The sequence below is a fragment of the Salmo salar genome, chromosome ssa15 (assembly GCF_905237065.1).
Source record: "Salmo salar chromosome ssa15, Ssal_v3.1, whole genome shotgun sequence".
Taxonomy (NCBI): Eukaryota; Metazoa; Chordata; class Actinopteri; order Salmoniformes; family Salmonidae; genus Salmo; species Salmo salar.
Genome location: NC_059456.1, coordinates 73,862,472 through 73,889,411, shown reverse-complemented (window position 1 = coordinate 73,889,411; position 26,940 = coordinate 73,862,472). Strand labels below are relative to the sequence as shown.

Here is a 26,940-nt window from a genome sequence, read left to right as displayed (position 1 = left end):
AAATGTTGCAGAACGGACTGCTTGATGTGTACCCCGAGACATGAATCATAAAAATTCTATTAAAAAGCTCTTGAATGGCTGACACTGGAATACTATTTGTGATGATTAATTTTCCCCAGTCATTATAAAGGGAGTCAGCATCAGATTGCCTCTGACAAAATTGCTTTTCATTCCCTGGTGAATACCCTCAGTGTGCTTTTGAGAGTGCAAAACCATATTTCTCAGCATAATATTATGTCAAGATGGCCCTTGAAGATACCACAGTGAGGCTTCCTCCTCTACCACCTGATTTGCATATGCAGAATCGTGAGAACGTTTTTCACCTTGTTCTGATAGAGGGAGAGAAGAGGTATTTAGTCACTTTAGATACAACTCATGACGTCAAGACTGTCAGGGGGATTTAGTTCATTCCATCTCAACCAAATTCAGTTCAGGAATTTGATTGAAATCCCATTATTAATCAGAACATTGACAAATGTTAGTCAATGTGAGGATCTTTAATTGAAATAGTTAAAGTAATTGACCCCAACCCTGGTGTTTGTTGCCAGTGCTCCATGAGTCAAAATTTGTTTGGCTTCTTGATTAGTAAGCCATTAATCTTCAACAGACATTGAAGTAAATTATTTTCATCATCACAAACAGATTTCTTTGTTTGTACATGCTCCTGCTTTCTAGACTGACACTGAGGCCCCCTAGTCAGAGAGAGCTTTACATCATTCTGCGTTATAACATGCTCTAGGATTGATTTCAAAAGCTGAGTGAGCACATTAGTATTGGTTATTAAAGTACGATTTGTATATTAATGTCTTCCTACGTAGAGAAGCATATGCAGTTGTGGTTTCAGCTGAATTCATTGTAGTTTAATCTCCTAATAGATGACTGTAATTTGTGGCATCATGAACGATGGCATTTGTTGATATATTTTATTTCAATATCTCAACTCCTATGCTCCACACTCTCACCATATCACTCCTTTTACCGAAAGAACTTGAGTTAGCAAGGTTTCCAGTGTGTTCATCACAAATGGAAAATAAACTGAAAATGTGAACCTTGAACTTGAAACTCATCCCATCACCTTGTCTCCCCTCTCAGAACTACTCCAGTCAGGGCCGAGGAAGCAACAGCGGAGGAGGAGGGGATGAAGACTACGAGATCCCCCCCATTACGCCCCCCAACCACGCTGATCCTTCTCTGCTGCACCTTATGGACCCCGAGTCAGGCTACACCTTTCACTCGCTGCCCCACAACGGCCTGCTCAACCCCTACTCCTACCCGGAGCTGCCCGCAGCCCTCATGATGTCCAACATGCTGAGCCAAGATAGCCATCTTCTCTCGGGGCATAACATGCACTCGGTAAGATCCACCACTTACAGTCTTTCTCCTCTTCTGTCTCTTCCTCTTCCTCTTCCTCACTCATCCAGAGCTGCAGGTTGGTTTATGTATATCATCATGGAATGTTTGCTAACACTTTACTTAAAGCCTGCAGGTATAACACATTATGATGCAGTTATAATGCATTGCAAGACTTGTTATGAGCATGTATGATAATTTAATTGGTATGAAGGTATAACCAGTATTTGTTTGCCAATGCAGAGTAAGATTCAATTCAATGTTTTGTTAATTAACACATATTTTCAGTGTGGCTTCATAAGGGACATGTTCTGGTTTTAGAACAGGGAAACACGCTTGTTTCAATTAGCAGCACTCTAACAGGCCTATTACAGAGTGTGGAACAAAAGCTTATGGAGACCCCAGCAGACACATGCAACAATTTTGCTTTACACATGATGCTTTTTAACTCCCAGACCTTTGCCACAGACTCCTTCATGTCTATTCAAATCGTCAAACTCAAAAGATTTGATTCGCTCAAAGTGAGCACAGAGAGAGTGCAACGAGCTGTGCGGTGCACATTTTTATTCACTCTTATAGACAAAGCGAAAAAGAGGGTCTTGGAGGAGAAAGGGTTCTCCCTTGTCAGCTACTTTTCTCTTTCATAAGGATGTCGAGGACCTCCATTCCAACGCCGGTAAGCGACTATTTCATGTGTTAAACATGGTTCACACTGAACATGCAAACACCCCTGGCGTACACATTCAAGTTTCTTAATCATGGAATCGAACCAGATGAATTATAGATGACCTGCGTGTGAATAATTCAGTTTTATATACTTTCAACTGACACAAATATAACTTTTGGCTTATAAATATTCATGGTTTAATGTGAGCATCCGTGGCATTTATCCTTGGTTTAATCAGGTCTTATGAGATTTTGGAATCAAAGTGCATATGTTGTACATTTTATGTGTGTGGCAGAGACTGGGCTTAAGTCACTGTGTTGAACATACCAGTGAGCTGAATATGGGTGGTATAGTGATATATAGTAGGCTACGTACTGGTTTTTTTGCGTTTATTTCTTTAGTTAACATTTGCCAGTGGTCAGAAAATGCTCGAGCTACTATTTGTCATAGCAAATACAGCATTAATTGACACAATTGGAATGAGGCATGCATGGATGCATGTTCATGTGCATGCCATGCATATGTGCTTACACGCACAAACATAGACATTTACATATGGGAGAAAGCAGTTCCCCTTTCCTACTTGGTGTATTAGGCCAATAACATTTCTTTGAGAAAGAGAGTCCTGGTTTATTAACAGCTTTTGTTTCACCTTTGCAATAATTTATTTTCAAATAGTCCTTCAGGGTAATGTTCCATTTTCTTATTTCACACCCCCTTTTCTCATAAATGAATCGTCATCCCCATAAATCACAGCACAAACAGAGACTTGCACACACCGTGAACGGTCCAAAGATTTATATAACACATTCATGTTTTCCACTTCCTCATTTTAGTACTACTCTGCTGGAGCCTGGCTAATAATAGTGACTATTAATATTTCCTGTTGCCTAGCAACCTGAGCAAGTAATAGCTTACTCTGGAAAAATAGATGACCGATAAGGAAAAAAATGTAATTCATTTATTATCTCTGGGGACAAGAGGAGCTTATTTCTCAGGCAGAGGCATAGAAATGTATAGCATGAAATATCTTAAAGGAATTGAAGATGAGGATGTTTCATTTGACGTTTTTCCTATGATGTCAATGAACCTTAATTTCATGCCAATAAAGGCATAATTGACAGATGAAATTCATATTATTGTCATAGCCACAGCACGGTATTTGTGTTTTAAGAATATACTGTGTTGAAAAAGGCAGAAGGTGTGGTTTTTGCAATGTGGGGTAATGCAAAACATAAAGGTTTCCTTAGTATTCGATGAAGGCATATGCTGATCATTATTATTATTAAATTGAAGCATCATAATTCAGTGTCAACTGTTTTCTTTCATTGTAGCTGTACTGTAACTGATAAGAAAATGAGTTGATTCAACAGCAGTGCCTCAAGCCTACAGTTCATATCAGCAATGATAACTATCCTACGGGTTTGTAAACTTCTTTACAGATACAGAACTACAAGCTCAGCTGGAGCAATAGACATTGCTCATCTCTGGGGATGATGTTGCTGGTTTGTGTACAACATTTAGCCTAAGGCTAAAGCTCAGGAAACTTCTCTCTGCTTTAGGATTCTCCATGCATCTCATGGTCTCACATAGCAAACCGTTTTAAAGAGAAAGTTCAGGGAAATTACATACTCTTAATATGTGTTGTCTTACCTTGAAAGCAGTCTTTAGGACAAGGAGTGACCGCAATCCTTTTGCTTTTGTTAAACTAGCCACTATTTATAAATATGTACGTTTGCTGAACTATCCCTTTAAGGCACATGTGTCAAACACATTCCACGGAGGGCCGAGGGTCTGCGGGTTTTCGCTCCTCCCTTGTACTTAATTGGTGAATTAAGGTCACTAATTAGTAAGGAACTCCCCTCGCCTGGTTGTCTAGGGCATAATTGAAAGGGGGAAAAAAATGAGTTTGACATCCCAGATTTAAGGCATTACAGTATTGTCAGCAGTTGATCTGACCATGAGCATCAACATCATTTTAGAAATTGACATAGTCATATAAGCCCAGTTGTTCATTTCTTGTCATAGATGTCTCAAATAGATTTGTTTTATTACTGAGAGCAGTGTCACAAATATCCCAAATCTCTGATCACTGGTGGAACACATGATAATACCCTTCCACTCATTTAGAAACCTCTTATTTCTTTCTATGAATTAATCTCATCTTTGACAGGCTCTTCCCTCTCAGTTCATTCTGACTGCTCAGAAGGCTAAATAATTAGCTGCTAATTCACAGGATGATCTGCAGGAGATGGGGAAATGGGCTGAAGCAACTAAATGTTGATACGATATGTAGCTTTCGACTTGGATATGAAAGTAGTAGTATTTTTTATGATAGTTAAATGAAATTTGTATTTACGTCAAGCTACTGTATGTTTCATCTGAGACTTTGAATCTTAGCCTGCCTTTCTATGAGGCATTTGCATGTAGTAGCTGACAACAAACTCTGCCTTTGTTGCTAATTACAATAATGACATATCACACGTTTAAACAGCTAGCAAAATAAGTTTCCAAAACATGAGGGAATGGTTCGGATATGTTATCCTTAATTAGAAGTTTACGGTGGTTTGTTATCGGTAAAGTCAGCGGCCCACTACTCATTTGGCTGATGTGCTTTCCAGTGGTCAGACGGCAGTAGCCGACACTACTTAGAGAGTAAAGGCTATTGACATGGGTCCAATATCAGCTTACAGTGGTGTACTGCCTCATAGCCATCAGTGGTCCGATAGGTGTTTGCTAGCTGGATAGTGTTATAGGAGAATGTTAGGTGTTTACCCAAGTGTGATGTTCTAGAAACTTTCTGAACCCCCTGCCCAAACAAACTCTGTTATCTAAGGGCAAATGGACACAAAGTTTGAATGGGACATTGACCAATGTTGAACTTTTAAGCTTGATAGAGCGCTCATTACGCCTGCATGGAGAATCCCTATCACTGTCAACGTTGCTTTCTCCTCAGTGTGCTACTGTGGGGGGGGGGCGTCATGTTTGACTGGCCACCAGATCCCCTAGCCTGGATCGTCTGGCTTATGTTTTCAAGAAAAAGAGGAGGGAATTATTTGAAAAAGAGGAGGGAATTCTCCGGCAGGCGGCAATAAGAGTCGAGGATGGGAACAGGCACGGTGCCGAGGGGAACGCCGGGACGTTTAAATATTCAAACTGAACGCCAGCCGACGTCTCCTTTCAAGCATAATGAAGGTGGTTTGGGGAACTGCCCACCGCCACAAAAGCTCAGTCAAATCTGCAAGTTAATGTAGAACTCACATTATCCGAATTAGGGGATTTGTTCAATCTAGTTAAACATAACTATTTTTGCAGGGTGCATCTGTCATTAGACCACAGGCTGCCCGTATTCAGGAATCTCTGTTGTCTAAATACTTTAAATGTGGGTTATTGTTAGACTATGAATAGTGTCTAGTTGGCATTACTGGTCTGATGCAAAACCAATGTTATTTTCAGACTATTGAAGGCCATACTTGCTTTATCAATATAAAAAATGGTTGATTATGCTGCTATCCAATAATAACACACTGAAGGGATAGTTCATCCTTATTAGAAAATGTGTTGAAATGGAAGTCAATGTACTCGATGTTACATGTTTTAAATGACATGCCTAAGTATGGATTACAGTCTCCTTGTCCATAGACTCCGTTCAGGGTGAGGGACCAATAAACAATTCTTACATTTGGATAAACTATCACTTTAATCATGTGGGATGTTTTACTTCTAGATTTTCTTTATAACCCGTTTTAGATCTACACAAAGTGTTAGTTTTGAAACTGTCTGTGGTTGTTTGTGTGTGTTTTCGGCATACATTTTAGTCAGACTCACTGAATGTTAGCTTAACTTAATTGAATCTGTTTAAAGGAAATGTGTATTGCATCACTTGGCATTTAGGACATAGACCGGGGCAAGTGTATCGATGGCTGCAGTTATTGACAGAATCATAGTACATGGAAGGTGAATCAAATGTTGAACAAGGTCAGAATTAGCCAGTCACATATTATACAAATCACTATCTGATCTTAAAAACATGAATGGTCATATTCAAACAGCATAACCTCAAGATGAATAATGATGATTACATATGGGGCTAAAATGGACGATTTCTGCTGTTTGAAGTGAAGTTAGCAATGAAGTCCCATTCCAGACAGTCTGGGCAGGCCTGGAACACATCTAATATGACCTGCCTGTACTGTTGCCATTAACTGGAACATATATGACCTCTTGTTTCGCTTTCACAGGAACTCAATAACAGTCAGGGCATTATGATTCACTTTGAATAAAAACAAATATGTTATTAAAGAAAGTGTTTAATAAAAGTAAAGCTTTGCTTTGGATGCTTATGCATGGATGAGAGTAAAGAAATGAAGAAGTGTATTAAAGGATTAAACATTAAAAACAAATGAGCATTCATTGCAGCCATGAATATTCATGCTGCTAATTCAAATAACCTTAGGCGACTGTTAAGACAAATTAATATTTAAAACAGCATGGTAGTAGAGTTTTTGTAACATTGCATTAGCTGACTTTCTGAGATTATGTACAAGAGTAAACAATTGAATCGAGAGAACCACTTTTTATCCTGATGAAAATAGTTCTGCTTTTTCATGTTGCAGTACATATTAGTTCCAGTACAGTAAAGTACTCTAAGGTAAGATTTTATCATGGAGAGAAGAAGCACAAAAGGGAGAAGCATACTCACTATTTAGTATAACTAACATAAACCTAGTACAATTATAATACCAGTATCCAGCACACAAGAGCAGAGGGAAGGAAGGGATTTACCAAATTGATATGCAGCCCAGAGAGTGAGTAGAAAGGGCACTGACAGACTACACAGACTGAACATGTTGCTTTTCCATGCTAGTCTGCTTACAGTACACACAGAAGGTGGGACACAAAGCCCACTTAAAAGGGACTTGCCGTTTCCTTTGAAATGCTAATTAAGCCCAGCACACAACAAGCCATTATTATAGTCATTTGTTTAAATTAAACGCTCTGTGATTCTACAATAGCAGCCACGGCCCCGCGCACGGGGAAGCCATCACTCTCACCCAGGGAGCGACTGTGGTTTGGGTTAGACAGTCAGTTCGCAGGATTAGGCCTTACTACCTGCTTTCACCAGCAGTAGCGCTCGCTCAGCACAGCTGCTGTAGGCCTACAAGCAAGATAGGGTGTAGCATGTAGGACTACTGTACAACCAGTAACACTTTATTTGAAAAGGCTTCATAACGACAACTTCATAACACATTCAGTGCATGAGCATTTCTTCATGCCAACGACCGCAAGTTAATATTTCCGTTATGTCGCGTGTCGTCCTTTGGAGCGTGAACACAATAGGGCCTACACAATTTACTTGACTGTTATTTCTGTTGTGGAATTGATTGAATGTTATTTCAAAGCATAAGTGAAGTTCATAGATTATAAGAGGCCTGAACTCGGAGCGTTGCTCATTTTCTTGTCTTCCTTTTCTCTTTCTTTAAATCGTGTTTGAAGGGGATCCAAATAAATGGTGCTGTGCTACAAGTGATTTTGACACACATTTTTCATCTAGTCTTTTTGTATGAGACAGTGCACGTCAGCAGCCAGACAAAGCCTGTTGCGCCGACAACACCCCTCCCCCTCCTGACAATTAGTCATTTGTTATGTTTACACACCATCTCTGTACCATCTCATTGAGGGGCGCAGAGAGAAAGAGGAATGAGTCGTACTGGCAGAGCATGTTGCATAAGGTGTGCACATGGAGGAGATTATAGTTTTGACTAAGCTCACTGATGCTTTTCGCAGGAGCGGAAAGAAGTTGGAAAATAACCCCTGACTTGAATTAATGGGCACGGCAGCAGCTCAAATCAGCTAGGCTTTCTGCAGCAGCAGGTAGTAGCAAGCAGTTAGCTCCTATACAGTGGGGGAAACAAGTATTTGATCTCCTGCTGATTTTGTATGTTTGCCCACTGACAAAAAAATGATCAGTCTATAATTTTAATGGTAGGTTTATTTGAACAGTGAGAGACAGAATAACAACAACAAAAAAATCGAGAAAAATGCATGTCAAAGATGTTATAAAGTGATTTGCATTTTAATGAGGGAACTAAGTATTTAACCCCCACTCAATCAGAAAGATTTCTGGCTCCCAGGTGTCTTTTATACAGGTAACGAGCTGAGATTAGGAGCACACTCTTAAAGGGAGTGCTCCTAACCGCAGCTTGTTACCTGTATAAAAGACACCTGTCCACAGAAGCAATCAAGACCAAAGAGCTCTCCAAGGATGTCAGGGACAAGATTGTAGACCTACACAAGGCTGTAATGGGCTACAAGACCATCGCCAAGCAGCTTTGTGAGAAGGTGACAACATTTGGTGCGATTATTCGCAAATGGAAGAAACACAAAAGAACTGTCAATATCCCTCAGCCTGGGGCTCCATGCAAGATCTCACCTCGTGGAGTTGCAATGATCATGACAACGGTGAGGAATCAGCCCAGAACTACACGGGAGGATCCTGTCAATGATCTCAAGGCAGCTGGGACCATAGTCACCAAGAAAACAATTGGTAACACACTACGCCGTGAAGGACTGAAATCCTGTAGCACCCGCAAGGTCCCCCTGCTCAAGAATACTTATACATGCCCGTCAGAAGTTTGCCAATGAACATCTGAATGATTCAGAGGACAACTGGTGAAAGTGTTGTGGTCAGATGAGACCAAAATGGAGCTCTTTGGCATCAACTCAACTCGCCGTGTTTGGAGGAGGAGGAATGCTGCCTATGACCCCAAGAACACCATCTCCACCGTCAAACATGGAGGTGGAAACATTATGCTTTGGGGGTGTTTTTCTGCTAAGGGGACAGGACCACTTCACCGCACCATTTGACGGGGCAATGTACTGTCAAATCTTGGGTGAGAACCTCCTTCCCTCAGCCAGGGCATTGAAAATGGGTCATGGATGGGTATTCCAGCATGACAACGACCCAAAACACACGGCCAAGGCAACAAAGGAGTGGCTCAAGAAGAAGCACATTAAGGTCCTGGAGTGGCCTAGCCAGTCTCCAGACCTTAATCCCATAGAAAATCTGTGGAGGGAGCTGAAGGTTCGAGTTGCCAAACGTCAGCCTCGAAACCTTAATGACTTGGAGAAGATCTGCAAAGAGGAGGGGGACAAAATCCCTCCTGAGATGTGTGCAAACCTGGTGGCCAACTACAAGAAATGTCTGACCTCTGTGATTGCCAACAAGGGTTTTGCCACCAAGTACTAAGTCATATTTTGCAGAGGGGTCAAATACTTATTTCCCTCATTAAAATGCAAATCAATTTATAACATTTTTGACATGCGTTTTTCTGGATTTTTTGTTGTTGTTATTCTGTCTCTCACTGTTCATATAAACCTACCATTCAAATTATAAACTGATAATTTCTTTGTAAGTGTGCAAACGTACATAATCTGCAGGGGATCAAATACTTTTTTCCCCCACTGTACAGCCATAAACCAAGCCAAGTTGATTAGGGATACCGTGAGACCTCATCGTTTGCATTGTTATCGGAATGTATGGTTCACTAAAGAAATATGCGTCCCTTTATGAACTTATAGACATCTAACCTTTTAAATGCATTATGAGCTTAGTCAGTGTTTCCCCTATATTAATTTTAAAAAATGGCATGGCATGGGGCCACCGTTGATTTTGTTATAATGTTTTAGTCACTGAGATAGCATAAGAGCACGACCTAAGCCATGGCAAATTGTGTAGAATTGCAGGCAATTTGCTTTAAAATAACAACATATTGTCTCTGCGGCCAAGAGTAGGCATAAAAAAAAATTGGTTGGATAACCACCCCACTACCCCGCTAACTTTGCCACCGCTGATGAAAAATATCCTACGGGAACACTGGGTTAGTACAGCTGGCTTACCCTGTCAAAACCTGAAATGTATGGTTGTAGTACTCCATTGTTTATTTATGTTTTTAATGTAATTTGAGTCTTGACACCGCAATGCATAGCTTCATGTTGATCTCATGGAGTGTAGTTAAGAGTAGTTACATTTTAATTGAAGGGTAGTTACAGTGGTACTGTAAGAGTAGTTACCTAACCTCACTCCTCTATTTGCCAAACAAAGTGGCAGGGTCAGGCTGGTGAAATGACATATTGTGCCTATAAAGTGTTAAGGCAGATATGCCATGTCAATATGCAGCAGAATACTGCTCTGGAGTGTTTTTCCTTTCTTTTTCCAATAGAAAATGAAAGTTTGATTGATAGTTTAAGTTTGTTCCACCTGAGCGAGTCTGTTACACACCAAATGCATTTGATGGATCATTTTTGTCTTCTTCTAAGGGGAAAGTAATCCAAAACTAACTGAAAGTAATCCAATTACATTTCTGAGTTTGGGTAATCAAAAGTGCAGTTACTGATCACAATTTGGAACAGGTAACATTTAGAAAGTAACCTACCCAACCATGTGTATATATATGCCATTTAGCAGATGCTTTTATCCATAGAGACTTACATTGAGAGCAGACTTTTTCATATCAGTGCCACAGCGGGATTTGAACACCCTACCTTTGTGTTGCTAGCACCATAGGCTTACCAACTGAGCCACATACGACCCATCATTCATATTTTGTAGGTTTAGTTCATATCTACCTAATCTGTTATCCTTTTAAATGGAGGTTATTGGTAGATGTCATGTCTGGTGTGCAAGTTTTGTCTGTATACTGTATGTTTGAGGAAAAACAATGTCAATATCTTTTCCATAAATCATCAAGAGTTCTGAGGTTTTCCGTTGCGGAATGCCTGCCTTGGTTGCAATTTCCTGAGCCAAAGAGCCTGGGCTATAATATTAATTTCCAACCAATATAATCATGTCTTAAATACCATGTGCCACATACATTTACACTTCCTCTTCATAATTGTTTGGGCTGAACAGTATTTCCTTTTGATTTGTGTGGTTCTCTGCACATATGCCTGGATATACTCAGGGTCATGACGTTCAGTCAGACTTACTTACAGAGGAACAGTATGACATGAGTTTCCAGATGTGTGTGGTATATAATTAAAGCATAAACGGCAGTCTCTTGTTGGTATAGGTAGGGCTATGACCATGTGATTTGACTAGGAAAAACTCTGCCAATCTATAACCAGCAAAAACCAATAACCAGTCACCACAGTTCAAGCCATGTTCCACTTGGCTTTTTCTAAACCCACAAAGGCTTATAGACAACAGCTGCATTAAGCACTCCTTATAAAAGTCAGTTTTTGGAAGAGTCCATTTTCCAGGGAGCTAAGGGGGTACAATAACCAGGGATGGGCAAACATTTGAAAATAAAATGGCAAACTACAATTACAAAATACCATAAAGATCAATGTATCAAAATAAAGTACACAATACTTGTATTTTGAAATGTATTTAATTAAAATACATGTATTTTGTATTTTAAAATAAAGAAATGCATTTGCAAGTAGCCGGCCCGAACAGCAACAACATTCTCAGTAATGGTTACAGAAACGTTTTACTTGTTATGGCTGTGATATGTTGTTTAACTACCATAGTTGATTGCACTGACGGTAAGTCACTCTGGATAAGAGTGTCTGCTAAATGACCAAAATGTACAGTAAATGTATATGTGAAAATGAACATACCAGAATTAACTGCAAAGCACAAATATTATTATTGTCCTCGTTTCAGGGTCATGTCTAGGTGACATACAGCGTGACATAGTTCTCTTAAACCTGCTACGAAAATTCAATTTTGACAAAAGCTGTATCCCTTCTAGACAAAACCTTGTTTCGGGGCTGAGCTCATTAGAATAATACTCAGCATGCTTTGCAATTGTCTATTCTTACTTACACATTTATATTTAGTTCATTTAGCAGACGCTCTTATCACACCATAGTGCCATCAGACTTCTGATACCAATGCCGGATGAAAGGGGGTCACACAATGGTGAACTGCATTAAAAAATGATGTAGAAAAGTATTTAAAAAATACAAATACAAAAATACAGCTCTCGAAAGTATCTTCTTACAAAATACATTGAAGACCCCCCTCCCCCATCTACATTACATGACCAAAAGTATGTGGACACCTGCTCGTCGAAGAGCTCATTCCAAAATCATGGGCAAAAATATGGATTTGGTCTACCCTTTGCTGCTATGAAAGCCTCCACTCTTTTGGGAAGGCTTTCCACTAGATGTTGGAACATTGCTGTGGGGACTTGCTTACATTCAGCCACAAGAGCATTAGTGAGGTCTGGCACGGATGTTGGGCGATTAAGCCTGGCTCGCAGTCGGCGTTCCAATTCATCCCAAAGGTGTTTGATGGGGTTTAGGTCAGGGCTCTGTGCAGGCCAGTGCAGTTCTTCCACACCATTTATGTATTGACCTTGTTTTATGCACGGGGGCATTGTCATGCTGAAACAGGATAGGGCCTTCCCCAAACTGTTGCCACAAAGTTGGAAACGCAGAATCCTCTATAATGTCATTGTATGTTGTAGCGTTAAGATTTCACTTCACTGGAACTAAGGGGCCTAGCCTAGCCCATGAAAAACAGCCCCAGACCATTATTCCTCATCCACCAAACTTTAGAGTTGGAACTATCCATTCGGGCAGGTAGCGTTCTCCTGGCATCCACCAAACCCATGACAGGTAAAGTGCATTCAGAAAGTATTCACACCCCTTGACCTTTTCTACATTTTGTTGTGTTACAGAGTTAAAAATTAATCAAATGTAGACTTGTTTGTCACTGGCCTACACACAATACCCCCTAAAGTCAAAGTGGAATTATGTTTTAATATTTTCTTAGCAAATTCATTAAAAATGAAAAGCTGAATTGTCTTGAGTCAATAAGTATTCAACCCCTTTGTTATGGCAAGCTTAACTTCTTTGGGATTGGGGGCAGTATTTTCACGGCCGGATAAAAAAACGTACCCGATTTAATCTGATTACTACTCCTGCCCAGAAACAAAATATGCATATAATTAGTAGATTTGGATAGAAAACACTCTAACGTTTCTAAAACTGTTTGAATGGTGTCTGTGAGTATAAATAACAGAACTCATATGGCAGGCCAAAACCTGAGAAGATTCCATGCAGGAAGTGCCCTGTCTGACAATTTGTTGTCCTTCTGTTGCATCTCTATCTGTGCTGTAACGTGACACTTTCTAAGGCTTCCATTGGCTCTCTAAAGCCGCCAGAAAGTGGAATGGGGTGTCTGCTGTCTCTGGGCAAAGTATAGGAGCAGAGTTTGTAAGTGGTCAGCCTGGGGACAGTGAGACTGGAGATGCGCGTTCACGAGACTTCTCCATTTTTTTCTTTCAGTCTTTGAATGAATACAACGTTGCCCGGTTGGAATATTATCGCTATTTTACGTGAAAAATAGCATAACAATTGATTTTAAACAGCGTTTGACATGCTTCTAAGTACGGTAATGGAATATTTCGGGGTTTTTTGTCACGAAATGCGCTCGCGCGTTACCCTTCGGATAGTGACCTCAACGCACGAACAAAACAGAGGTATTTGGATATAACTATGGATTATTTGGAACCAAAACAACATTTGTTGTTGAAGTAGAAGTCCTGGGAGTGCATTCTTACGAAGAACAGCAAAGGTAATCCAATTTTTCTAATAGTAATTCTGAGTTTAGGTGACCCCGAAGTTGGCGGATGTGAAAATAGCTAGCCGTGATGGCCGAGCTATGTACTCAGAATATTGCAAAATGTGCTTTGGCCGAAAAGCTATTTTAAAATCGGACATAGCGATTGCATAAAGGAGTTCTATTTTCGGTGGGTATGCTAGTTCTGAACATCACATGCTAATGTAAAAAGCTGGTTTTTGATATAAATATGAACTTGATTGAACAAAACATGCATGTATTGTATGACATAATGTCCTAGGAGTGTCATCTGAGGAAGATCATCAAAGGTTAGTGCTGCATTTAGTTGTGGTTTGGGTTTATGTGACATATATGCTTGCTTGGAAAATGGCTGTGTGATTATTTGTGTCTATGTACTCTCCTAACATAATCTAATGTTTTGCTTTCGCTGTAAAGCCTTTTTGAAATCGGACAACGTGGTTCGATTCAGGAGAAGTGTATCTATAAAATGGTGTAAAATAGTCCTATGTTTGAGAACTCTGAATTATGACATTTTGTGGTTTTAAATTTGACGCTCTGATTTTTCACTGGCTGTTGAATAGTGTGGGACGATTTCGTCCCACCTCCCCTAGAGAGGTTAAATAAGTTCAGGAGTAAAAATGCGCTTAACAAGTCACATATTTGTTGCATGGACTCATTCTGTGTGCAATAATAGTGTTTAGCATGATTTTTGAATGACTACCTCATCTCTGTAGCCCACACATACAATTATCTGTAAGGTCCCTCAGTCGAACAATGAATTTCAAACACAGATTGAACCACGGAGACCAGCGACGTTTTCCAATGCCTCGCAAAGAAGGGGATCTATTGGTAGATGGGTAAAAAAAAAAAGACATTGAATATCACTTTACGCATGGTGAAATTATTAATTACACTTTGGATGGTGTATCAATGCACCCAGTCACTACAAAGCTACAGGCGTCCTTCTTAACTCAGTTACCGGAAAGGAAGGAAACCGCTCAGGGATTTTACCATAAGGTGATTGCGCCGGAGGGTAAGGCTGCTGTCTTATCGGCTCGCAACCAATCATGCTATTTTGTTAGTTTTTTCGTGTTGTTCGGGAACTTGTTTTGTACATATTGTTGCTGCTACCGTCTCTTATGACCGAAAAGAGCTTCTGGACATCAGAACTGGGATTACTCACCTCAAACTGGACGAGGAGTTCTTCTTCAATGAGTCGGACGCGAGTGATATACTGCAAACACCTGACCAGGCCCAATCCCAGTGATTCACCAGAGAAGGAAACAGAGATTTCGAGGCAAAAGATCAGGGTGCCTTGCGAGGATCAGGCGACAAGTGGCTAATCTGCCCATGCCTTCCATTCTGCTAGCTAACATTCAATCGCTGTAAAATAAATGGGACAAACTGAAAGCCTGTATATCCTACCAACGGGACATTAAAAACTGTAATATCGTATGTTTCACAGAGTCGTGGCTGAACGACGACATTAAGAACATACAGCTGGCGGGTTATACACTCTATCGGCAAAACAGAACAGCAGCCTCTGGTAAGACACGGGCGGGGGCCTATGCATTTATGTAAACAACAGCTGGTGCATGATATCTAAGGAAGTCTCAAAGTTTTGCTCGCCTGAGGAAGAGTATCTCATGATAAGCTGTATACCACACTATCTACCTAGAGAGTTTTCATCTGTATTTTCCGTAGCTGTCTACATACCACCACAGAAGTTGGCACTAAAACCGCACTCAATGAGCTGTATTCCTCCATAAGCAAACAGGAAAACGCTCATCCAGAGGCAAACACTCCTGGTGGCCGGTGACTTTAACATGCTGATAGAAGTTTAGTTTTACCAACTTTCTATCAGCATGTTAAATGTGCAACCAGAGGGGGACAAATTCTAGACCAACTTTACTCCACACACGGAGACGTGTACAAAGCTCTCCCTCGCCCTCCATTTGGAAAATCTGACCATAATTCTATCCTCCTGATTCCTGCTCACAAGCAAAAATTAAAGCAGGAAGCACCAGTGACTCGGTCTATAAAAAATTGGTCAGATGAAGCAGATGTTAAACTACAGGACTGTTTTGCTAGCACAGACAGGAATATGTTCCGGGATTCTTCTGATGCATTGAGGAGTACACCACATCAGTCGCTGGCTTTATCAATAAGTGCATCGAGGACGTCGTCCCCACATTGACTGTACGTACATACCCCAACCAGAAGCTATGGATTACAGGCAACATTCACACCGAGCTAAAGGCTAGAGCTGCCGCTTTCAAGGAGCGGGACTCTAACCAGGAAGCTTATAAGAAATCCCGTTATGCCATCCGACGAACCATCACACCGTCAAAGCGTCAATACAGGACTAAGATTGAATCGTACTACACCGGCTCCGACACTCGTCGGATTTGGCAGGGCTTGCAAACTATTACAGACTACAAAGGAAAGCACAACCGAGAGCTGCCCAGAGACATGAGCCTACCAGACGAGCTAAGTAACTTCTACGCTTGCTTCGATGCAAGTAACACTGAAACATGCATGAGAGCGTCAGCTGGTCCAGATGACTGTGTGATCACGCTCTCTGCAGCCGATGTGAGTAAGACCTATAAACAAGTCAACACACGGATTAACAGGACATGTACTCTGAGCATGAGCTGACCAGCTGGCAAGTGTCTTCACTGACATTTTCAACCTCTCCCTGTCTGAATCTGTAATACCAACATGTTTCAAGCAGACCACCATAGTCCCTGTGCCCAAGAACACTAAGGTAACCTGCCTAAATGACTACCGACACATGCACTCACGTCTGTAGCCATGAAATACTTTGAAAGGCTGGTCATGGCTCACATCAACACCATTATCCCAGAAACCCGAGACCCACTCCAATTTGCATACCGCACCAACAGCTCCACAGATGATGCAATCTCTATTGCACTCCACACTGCCCTTTCCCACCTGGACAAAAGGAACACTTATGTGAGAATGCTATTCATTGACTACAGCTCAGCGTTCAACACCACAGTGCCCTCAAAGCTCATCACTAAGCTAAGGACCCTGGAACTAAACACCTCCCTCTGCAAGTGGATCCTGGACTTCCTGACGGGCTGCCTCCAGATGGTAAGGGTTAGTAACAACACATCCTCCACGCTGATCCTCAACACGGGGGCCCCTCATGGGTGCATGCTCAGTCCCCTCCTGTACTCTCTATTCACTCATGACTGCACGGCCAGGCACAACTCCAACACCATCATTAAGTTTGCTGATGACACAACAGTGGTAGGCCTGATCACCGACAACGATGAGACAGCCTATAGGGAGGAGGTCATAGACCTATGGTGCAATGACAACAACCTCTCCCTCAACGTGATCAAGACAAAGGAGATGATTGTGGACTACAGGAAAAGGAGGGCTGAGCACGCCCCCATTCTCATCGACGGGGCTGTTCTGGAGCAGCTTGAGAGCTTCAAGTTCCTTGGCGTCCACATCACCAACAAACTAACATGGTCCAAGCACATCAAGACAGTCGTGAAGAGGGTTCTTCAAAACCTATTCCCCTCAGGAAACTGAAGATTTGGCATGGGTTCTCAGATCCTCAAAAGGTTTTACAGCTGCACCATCGAGAGCATCCTGACAGGTTGCATCACTGCCTGGTATGGCAACTGCTCGGACTCCGACCGCAAGGCATTACAGAGGGTAGTGTGTACGGCCCAGTACATCACTGGGGCCAAGCTTCCTGCCATCCAGGACCTCTATACCAGGCGGTGTCAGAGGAAGGCCCTAAAAATTAGACACCCTAGTCATAGACTGTTCTCTCTGCTACCGCACGGCAAGCAGTACCAGAGCGCCAAGTCTAGGTCCAAGAGGCTTCTAAACAGCTTCTACCCCCAAGCCATAAGACTCCTGAACAGCGAATCAAATGGCTACCCAGACTATTTCAAAGCCACTTTAATAACCCTACCTGCGTGTACATAATTACCTCAATTACCTCGACACCGATCCCCCCGCACATTGACGCATTGACTCTGATCCGGTACCCCCTGTATATATTGTTATTTACTGCTGTTCTTTAATTATTTGTTTTTCCTATCTCTTACCTTTTTTTAGGCATTTTCTTAAAACTGCATTGTTGGTTAAGTACTTTTAAGTAAGCATTTCACTGTAAGGTCTACACCTGTTGTAATCGGCTGTTACGGTTGTCGTAAGGAGAAGCGGACCAAAGTGCAGCGTGTGTGTCGTTCCACATTTTATTTACACTGTGAAACTATGCAATACATAAACATAAACTAAAGAACAAAACAACAAACCGTGACGCAGAGGTGAAATATACACTACTCAAAAACAACTGGACTGGGGACCGCCGCTGAAGACTCCGGACTGGGGACTGCCGCTGAAGACTCCGGACTGGGGACCGTCTTAGGAGGCTCCGGACTGCAGGCCGTCTCAGGAGGCTCCGGACTGCAGGCCGTCCCAGGAGGTTCCGGACTGCAGGCCTTCTTAGGAGGTTCCAGACTGTAGGCCGTCTCAGGAGGTTCCGGACTGGGAACTGTCGTCGGAAGCTCTGGACTGGGAACTGTCGCCGGAAGCTCTGGACTGGGAACTGTCGCCGGAAGCTCTGGACTGGGAACTGTCGCCGGAAGCTCTGGACTGGGAACTGTCGCCGGAAGCTCTGGACTGGGAACATGCATCCTGTTTGCAACAAGGCACGAAAGTAATACTACAAAAAAATGTGGCAAAGCAATTAACTTTTTGTCCTGAATACAACATGTTAGGTTTGGGGCAAATCCAATACAACACATTACTGAGTACCACTCTCCATATTTTCAAGCATAGTGGTGGCTGCATCATGTTATGGGTATGCTTGTAATCGTTAAGGCCCAGGGAGTTTTTCAGGATATAAAATCATTGGAAAGGAGCTAAGCACAGGCGAAAGTCTAGATGAAAACCTGGTTCAGTCTGCTTTCCACCAGACACTGGGAGATGAATTCACCTTTCAGCAGGATAATAACCTAAAACACAAGGCTAAATTTACACTGGAGTTGCTTACCAAGAAGACAGTGAATGTTCCTGAGTGGCCGAGTTACAGTTTTGACATAAATCTACTTGATATCTATGGCAAGACCTGAAAATTGTTGTCTAGCAATGATCAACAACCAATTGGCAGAGCTTGAAAAATTTTTGAAAATAATAATGTGTAAAACTTGCACAATGCAGGTGTGGAAAGCACTTAGAGACTTACCCAGAAAGACTCACAGCTGTAATCGCTGCCAAAGGTTCTTCTACAAAGTATTGACTCAGAGGTGTGAATACTTATTGAAATTAGATATTTATGTATTTCATTTTCAATACATTTGCATTGTGGTGTATTGTGTGAGAAAAAATATATATTTTATCAATTTTGAAGTCAGACTGTAACACAACAAAATGTGGAATAAGTCAAGGGGTATGAATACGTACTTTCTGAAGGCACTGTACACATTCCCACCCATTTGAAATCGATACACAGCCCTTGGGAGACGTTTTAGAGATAACCTTACCCTTTCTGGGTTACATTTTGCTTTTCATATGATGTGTAAATATACGTATGTGCTGGGTCCTCTGATTAAACAACCACTCCCTCTCTCTCTCCTTCCCCCTCTCTCCAGTTTTGACAGTGACGCAGGTATCAGGCTGTCAAATCTAATCTCGTCTTCTCTGCACAGTGCTGTCCATGCAGAATTACAGCAACCCCTCCCCCTTCCCCATCGTCCTCTTTACCTCTCTTCCTCTCCACATTTCTGACAACAGCAATGCTGATTGTATGGGCCTAGAGCTGACACTTTCAAATCCAGGACTAGACTTGCGAACTGAAAATCTATTTACCATCTATGTACGATTTTGTTATATGTTTATAGTATAGTGCAATCAGCAGTCGGTGACTGTGTGGTGTAGTGGTTGGAGAGTGACCATTTCTGTTTTGATCTGTAAACAAGACTGCACATATTATAACTGCAGGTTCAGTTAATTTGAACGACCATCTTGCTTTATGCCATCAGTAAGCTGCTTTTACTGTACAACGGCATTGACACTTGAACATATAGGCTACCCAGCTTTACAAATGATATTCATCCGTTCCATTTCATCAATATTCTATTCCATCTGAGTTGATGTTCCATTGAAGTTTTGTTTCTTCTCTATCTAGTGTAGCCAACTATCATACTGTATACAGAGAGAAAATGGTGCAATGAGAGAATTTCCTTATTTTATTTCTCTGACGGGTTGCTGTGCTTTGCCATTTATAAATATAAATGATTTTTCCTGGAGATTATTTTGCTTTTCAGTTTGTCATTTCATTAGCTCTACTCCAATTTATTCAGCTTTTACATCAAAGGCAGAGGGGAACAGATGTCATTTCAAAGCTTTTTTTGCCTAATTGCATATAAGTAGAAGATGTTTTTATTTTTATGAAACCACACACTCGTGGAGAAAGAAATGTATACTATCCAAACCAGAGAGAGAGAGAGAACAGGCATGAGTGCATTTTCACTTTGAATGGGGTATCTTCATTAATTTCCGCATCCACATCACATCCAAAGTTATATTCAAGTGACCCTTTTTATACCCAAGCGTTTGCGAGTCTCCGATTCTGATTAGCTAATTTCATGCTGTGTGGAAGATATTGTTTCAAATGGTTTCTTAAACAATGCCATTTCAAAGGCAATCATTTCTGTTTAGAAAGCGCAGTTAAAAGGAATGATGATTGTATGAAATGGGAATGCTTTCAACATCCTAGAGTTGCCATTTGATAGTTGCTAGTCAAGTGATCATTCAGAATTATTTCACATGGTTTGTGTCCCTGATTGCCTGTTAATACTAGAGCAGTATGGATCAATGTTTTTTTTCACAGAACATTTTCAAAGTAGTTATATTTTGTCAAATCTAACACAATGGTAACATAAACATGACATTTGGAGATAAATAGATTGTTTAGTCTCATATGACGGTGACTACGCTACCTGAAAAAAGCCCTTAAAATGGTCACTTGAGTCATGGGTTCAGCCATACATTAAGAATGCATGCATCTTTCATTCCACACAATCATAGATGATCATTATATATTTGGTAATTATGTAGGCTATCAAATGTGATTATTTTTCTTTATGGTCACCAGGACTCTTAATGGCACATCAAGCCACAGTCACTTCTCCTTTCCATCCTCCATTAGCTACAGCCTCTCTCCACTTTATGTTTTTCTCCCTCTCCTCAAATGGTTGATGGGCTCTACTCACATCAGGAGGAAACCAATTTCCATAAAGAATCACACTGAGGCTAAGTTGACCTGGATTTGACTTCTTCGAAGCTTTATGTGCCAGGTGACTAATGTATGCATAAACATTTGATAGACGTCAATGTCGAATATAGGTGAAAGCTGTACTTTACGCTGGAAAATATATTATGATGGCTGTTTATGATTATTCTTAATGAACCAAGTGGTTAGCTCTTACAAGAAGGTGTCATGTGGTTTTATTTATCCTGCAAATTACTATTTAGAGCTGCAGTTTGGAATTCGTCTGCTCAAATCCTTTCGATATTCTCATCTGGCACTCATGTCATGGCCACCTAACCATCCCAAGCTTTCAATTGGCTCGCTTATCCTCTCTCCTCACCCAGAAACGAAAACATTTAAAACAAATGCAGAGTCAATCATATAGTGTGAATGAGTAGTATAAAACAACATTTAGTTGTGATAAGGTTCTACCTAGTGTCCTCCTCTCTCCTTCAGACCATGGCGCTCTGCTCAGTCTCTCTACCTCAGGTCGTGTCCTAAAATGTAACCGTACTCTGGGGAGCTAGATAGACTCAGGTGAGGGTGTCCAAAAATGTCAGCCGCCATTCACCCTCGTCCTCAGTAACTGATTTGTTTTCTTTCTCTTCTCAGAAGAAGGGGATCTTGGTTTCTCAGAACCCTCCTTCTCTAATTTGTTCTTTGTGTACTCTTGTTTGTGAAGGGTACCGACCGAGCAGTCCTGTTCCATCGATGTCGTATTTGTGATTAATACGACAGTGTTGCTCTCCTTCCTTGTCGAGGGTTTTCCCTACAAGGAAATATCTGACCTGTCTTTCCACTGTCTTGTTGGGGATACCGTTGTGAGAAGATTGGTTCAAGTTCTGTTTCTTTCGATACAGGGCTTTTACAATGACAGGCCCCCTTCCCTACCATTTACCTAGAAAACAAAAGATGAAGGTACCATCTACATCTCAGCTTCCACAGTTATCTATTATCATTTTGGAATGACTAACGATGGAAGTAGAATAGGCGGAACCACTATAAATCGTTTTTATTGAGATCAGCATTTGTTGGGACTTTTATGTCAGTCATTGCTTACAATCCTCTCTCTGCCTCTTTCCCTCCCTTCTCCTTTCCTCTCGGCCTTCCAGATAGGGGAGAAGCGGCCCTCCTCGGAGATGACGAAGCCCAAGCCCAAACCGCAGAAGAAGAAGAAGAAAAAGGACCCCAACGAGCCGTCAAAGCCCGTGTCAGCCTACGCCCTCTTCTTCAGGGACACCCAGGCGGCCATCAAGGGTTCCAACCCCAATGCCACCTTCGGGGATGTGTCCAAGATCGTGGCCTCCATGTGGGACAGCCTGGGGGAGGAGCAGAAACAGGTACACACACACATACAACACATTGCTGAGTTCCCAGCAGATGGAGCCAGTGCACTAGCAGATAGAACTCACCTTAACCTCTTGGGGCTATGTGGGACGCTAGCGTGCCACCCGTGGTGCACCCTATCAACAGCAGGTGCATTTCAAGAGCGGCAAATTTGAAACCAAATAAATGTCAAAATTCCAATTTTTCAAACATACAACTATCTTACACCCTTTGAAAGATAAACATCTCCTTAATCTAACCACGTTGTCCGATTTCAAAAAGGTTTTACGGCGAAAGCATAAAGTTAGATTATGTTAGGAGAGTACATTGACAATAGCTGTGTGTAATGTTTTGTCAATTCAAAGACAGGGTCACCAAAACCATAAAACCAGCTAAAATGATGCACTAACCTTTTACAATCTCCATCAGATGACACTCCTAGGACATTATGTTAGACAATGCATGCATTTTTAGTTCTATCAAGTTCATATTTATATCCAAAAACAGCGTTTTACTATGGCATTGATGTTGAGGAAATCGTTTCCCTCCAATAACCGGCAGTCAAGTCAGCACCACAAATTAAATAATTAAAATTAGAAAACATTGGTAAAATATTATATTGTCATTTAAAGAATTATAGATTTACATCTCTTGAACGCAATCAACTTGCCAGATTTAAAAATAACCTTACTGGGAAATCACACTTTGCAATAATCTGAGCACTGCGCCCAGAAAAATATGCTTTGCTATACAGACAAACGGCCATGTTGGAGAGATCTAAAATCGAAAATACTATGTAAATAATCCATTACCTTTGATTCTCTTCATCAGATGTCACTTCCCGGAATCCCAGGTCCATAACGAATGTAGTTTTGTTCAAAAAAGCTCATCATTTATATCCAAAAAGATCCGTGTTGTTAGCACATGATCTAAGCCAGCCGGACTTCTCGTCATGAACGAGGGGAAAAAATATATTTACGTTCGTTCAAACATGTCAAACGTTGTATAGCATAAATCATTAGGGCCTTTTTTAACCAGAACATGAATAATATTCAAGGTGGACGAATGCATTCTCTTTTAAAACGTTTTGGAACGAGGGTACCCAACATGACCTCGCGCGCCAGAGTCTAATCGGCCATCACCGTTCCAAGGCTCGTGTTCGGTCAGATCTCATAGTAGAAGATTCAAAACAATTTGTAAAGGCTGGTGACATCTAGTGGAAGCAATAGGAAGTGCCAAAACATTAATCAGCCCCTGTGTGTTTCAATGGCATAGGCTTAAAGGTAATTCAACACATCAGGTATCCACTTCCTGTCAGAAAATGTCTCAGGGTTTTGCCTGCCAAATGAGTTCTGTTATACTCACAGACACCATTCAAACAGTTTTAGAAACTTTAGGGTGTTTTCTATCCATATATAATAAGTATATGCATATTCTAGTTACTGGGTAGGATTAGTAACCAGATTAAATCGGGTACGTTTTTTTATCCAGCCGTGAAAATACTGCCCCCTAGCCCCAACAGGTTAATGAGCTAGTTCTGCTCTTTCCTAAAGAAAATCAGTCTGTTTATCCCCGGTCCCTTGACTCTCATTAAAATGATTTTATTTATAAAAAAAATGTATTTGAGCCAAAGAGGAAACACAAGAAGAGCCTCCATGCAGCAACAGTAGAAAATTCAATTGATGTAGTCAAATTAAGTTAGACATTTTACGACAAACCTGTTTTTGACAGACAAAACACCCACTGCAATGGTGTACCTCCTTCTAACTGTCCTGACAGCAGCTGATATAGAGCAGAGCCTATCATGTGAGTTCTAATCTAGAATGGAATATTACGTTTCCCCTGTATTGTATTTTAGGGCAAGGTACTAACTAAGTTGCCTGAAGCGACACCCACAGCAGTTGTTGTCATCTGGATTTTCAATTGAAAGCAGTTGAAGCTACATTTTATTATGTAGGATACAAAAATGGGAGGGATGGGGGACATTTTCAAGTCTTGCCATAGCTTTCAAACCGATTTAAGTCAAAACTGTAACTTGGCCACTCAGGAAAATTCAATGTCATCTTGGTAAGCAACTCCTGAGTATATTTTGCCTTGTGTTTTAGGTTATTGTCCTCCTGAAAGATGAATTTGTCTACCAGAGTTTGTTGTAAAGCATACGGATCCTCTAGGATTTTGCCTGTGCTTAGCTCTATTCTGTTTTGTTTTTTTGCCGATGACAAGCATACACATAACATGATGCATCCCACCGCCATGCTTGAAAATATGAAGAGTGGTATTCAGTGATGTGTTGTGTTGGATTTGCCCCAAACATGTATTCAGGACATAAAGTAAAATTATTTTTTACTCCAGTTTTACTTTAGTGCCTTATTGCAAACAGGATGCATGTATTGGAATTGTTTTATTATGTACAGGCTTCCTTCTTTTCGATCTGTCCTATAGGTTAGTATTGTGGAGTAATTACAATGTTGTGTAATTAATATCTTCACCTTGCTCAAAGGGATATTCAATGTCTGCTTTTTTAAATTGATTTTATCTACCAATAGGTCCCTTCTTTGCAAGGCATTGGAAAACCTCCATGGTCTTTGTGGTTGAATCTGTGTTTGAAATTCCTTACAGAAAATTGTATGTGTGGAATACAGAGATTAGGTAGTCATTCAAAAGTCACATAAAAATCTATCAGTTTAAGAGAGATCTGAGAGATCTGTCTTTTGGCATTGGATGCGTCTCAATCCACCACATCCACCGATGTCACACTTCCGCGTCTGTGGTGAAAGGTGACAGAGCCAGAGCAATGTTTGTCAGACCATGAGACATCCCGAAAATTGGTCTTCTCACAAAATTGGCCTATTATGACCCTTCTATGGAAAGATGAGACTCTCACTAACACGATGGTATTCTCCGTTTTGCTACAACCCCCACAAGCGTCTTGGAACTCGTCTGAAGTTGGTACAGTCGATCTGCCAACTCCTGTCTGTAACATCCGAACAGTTTGGGCTACAAACTAATATAACCCTCTGTGAAAAGGTGAGACTCTCACGAACACGGAGATGTAGTTGTTTTGCTCTAGGATGCCCACAGGTCTCACAAGACTTGTCTGAAGGTCCCCCGTTACCAGTTGAAAAAAATGAATGGAAGTACAGTATACAGTTTATGTCAGAGCAAAAACCAAGCCATGAGGTCGAAGGAATTGTCCCAAGAGCACTGAGACAGAATTGTGTCGAGGCACAGATCTGGGGAAGGGTACCAAAAAGTGTCTGCAGCATTGAAGGTCCCCAATAACACTGTGGCCTCCATCATTCTTAAATGGAAGAACTTTGTAACCATCAAGACTCTTCCTAGAGCTGATCGCCTGGCTAAACTGAGCAACTGGGGAGAAGGGCCTTGGTCAGGGAGGTGACCAAGAACCCAATGATCACTCTGACAGAGCACCAGAGATCCTCTGTGGAGATGGGAGAACCTTCCAGATAGACAACCATCTTTGCAGCATTCCACCAATCAGGCCTTTATGGTAGAGTGGCCAGACGGAAGCCACTCCTCAGTAAAAGGTACACGACAGTCCGCTTGGAGTTTGCCAAAAGGCACCTAAAGACACTCAGACCATGAGAAACAAAATTATCTGGCCTGATGAAACCAAGATTGAACTCTTTGGCCTGAATGCCAGCGTCACATCTAGAGGAAACCTGACACCATCCCTACGGTGAGGCATGGTGGTGGCAGCGGCATGCTGTGGGGATGTTTTTCAGCTGCAGGGACTGGGAGACTAGTCAGGATCGAGGGAAAGATGAACGGAGCAAAGTACAGAGAGATCCTTGATGAAAACCTGCTCCAGAGAGCTCAGGACCTCAGACTGGGGGCGAAGGTTCACCTTCCAACAGGAGAACAACCCTAAGCACACAGCCAAGACAACGCAGGATTTGTTTCGGGACAAGTGTATGAATGTCCTTGAGTGGTCCAGCCAGAGCCTGGACTTGAGCCCGATCGAACATCTCTGGAGAGACCTGAAAATAGCTGTTCAGCAACGCTCCCCATCCAATCTGACATAGCTTGAGAGGATCTGTAGAGAAGAATGGGAGCAACTCCCCAAATACAGGTGTGTCAAGCTTGTAGATTCTTACCCAAGAAGACTCGAGGCTGTTATCGCTGCCAAAGGTGCTTCAACAAAGTACTGAGTAAAGGGTCTGAATACTTATGTAAATTTGATATTTCCTTTTTTTTTTTTTTTATGCATTTGCACAAGAAAAATATAAACTGTTTTTGCTTTGTCATTATGGGGTATTATGTTACGATTGGTGAGGGGGGAAAAAACAATTTAATCAATTTTAGAATAAGGCTGTAACAAAACAAAATGTGGAAAAAGTCAAGGGGTCTGAATACTTTCCCGAATGCACTTCATATGGAGACTGTTAAGTGCCAAAAATAACAAATGTTTCCTGATCTCTCTTATATCTCTCAGATATAGGACAGACACTTCGGAACAAACTTCCTTTTGATTTGTTTTGCGACTCTGTTGTTCCATGTAGTGAATCTGTTATTCAGTGTGTTTGTATGGGCTAATAGCAGAAAGAAACATTTTCTTTTAAATTGTTATATCTTTTTTGGGAGGGATACTTCAAGGGTTCTTAAAATTCTAAATCAAATAGCAAAAGGATCCTTGGTATGACCTTCTTAAATGGGTTTAAACACGGTTATTGCACA

The 26,940-nt window shown here is 41.3% G+C and overlaps 1 protein-coding gene across 3 annotated transcripts in view; it reads left to right on the top strand.

The window, feature by feature from the left end:
* The window catches only part of LOC100380856 (thymocyte selection-associated high mobility group box protein TOX), a 136,773-nt gene that overhangs the window by 100,585 nt on the left and 9,248 nt on the right, over window positions 1-26,940 (top strand). For all 3 annotated transcript variants that reach the window (XM_014146042.2, XM_014146043.2, XM_045696055.1), the window contains 2 exons: window positions 1,093-1,353; window positions 22,029-22,256. In XM_014146042.2, coding sequence (XP_014001517.1) covers window positions 1,093-1,353; window positions 22,029-22,256 — 489 coding nt within the window. The remainder of the gene's footprint in view (window positions 1-1,092; window positions 1,354-22,028; window positions 22,257-26,940) is intronic.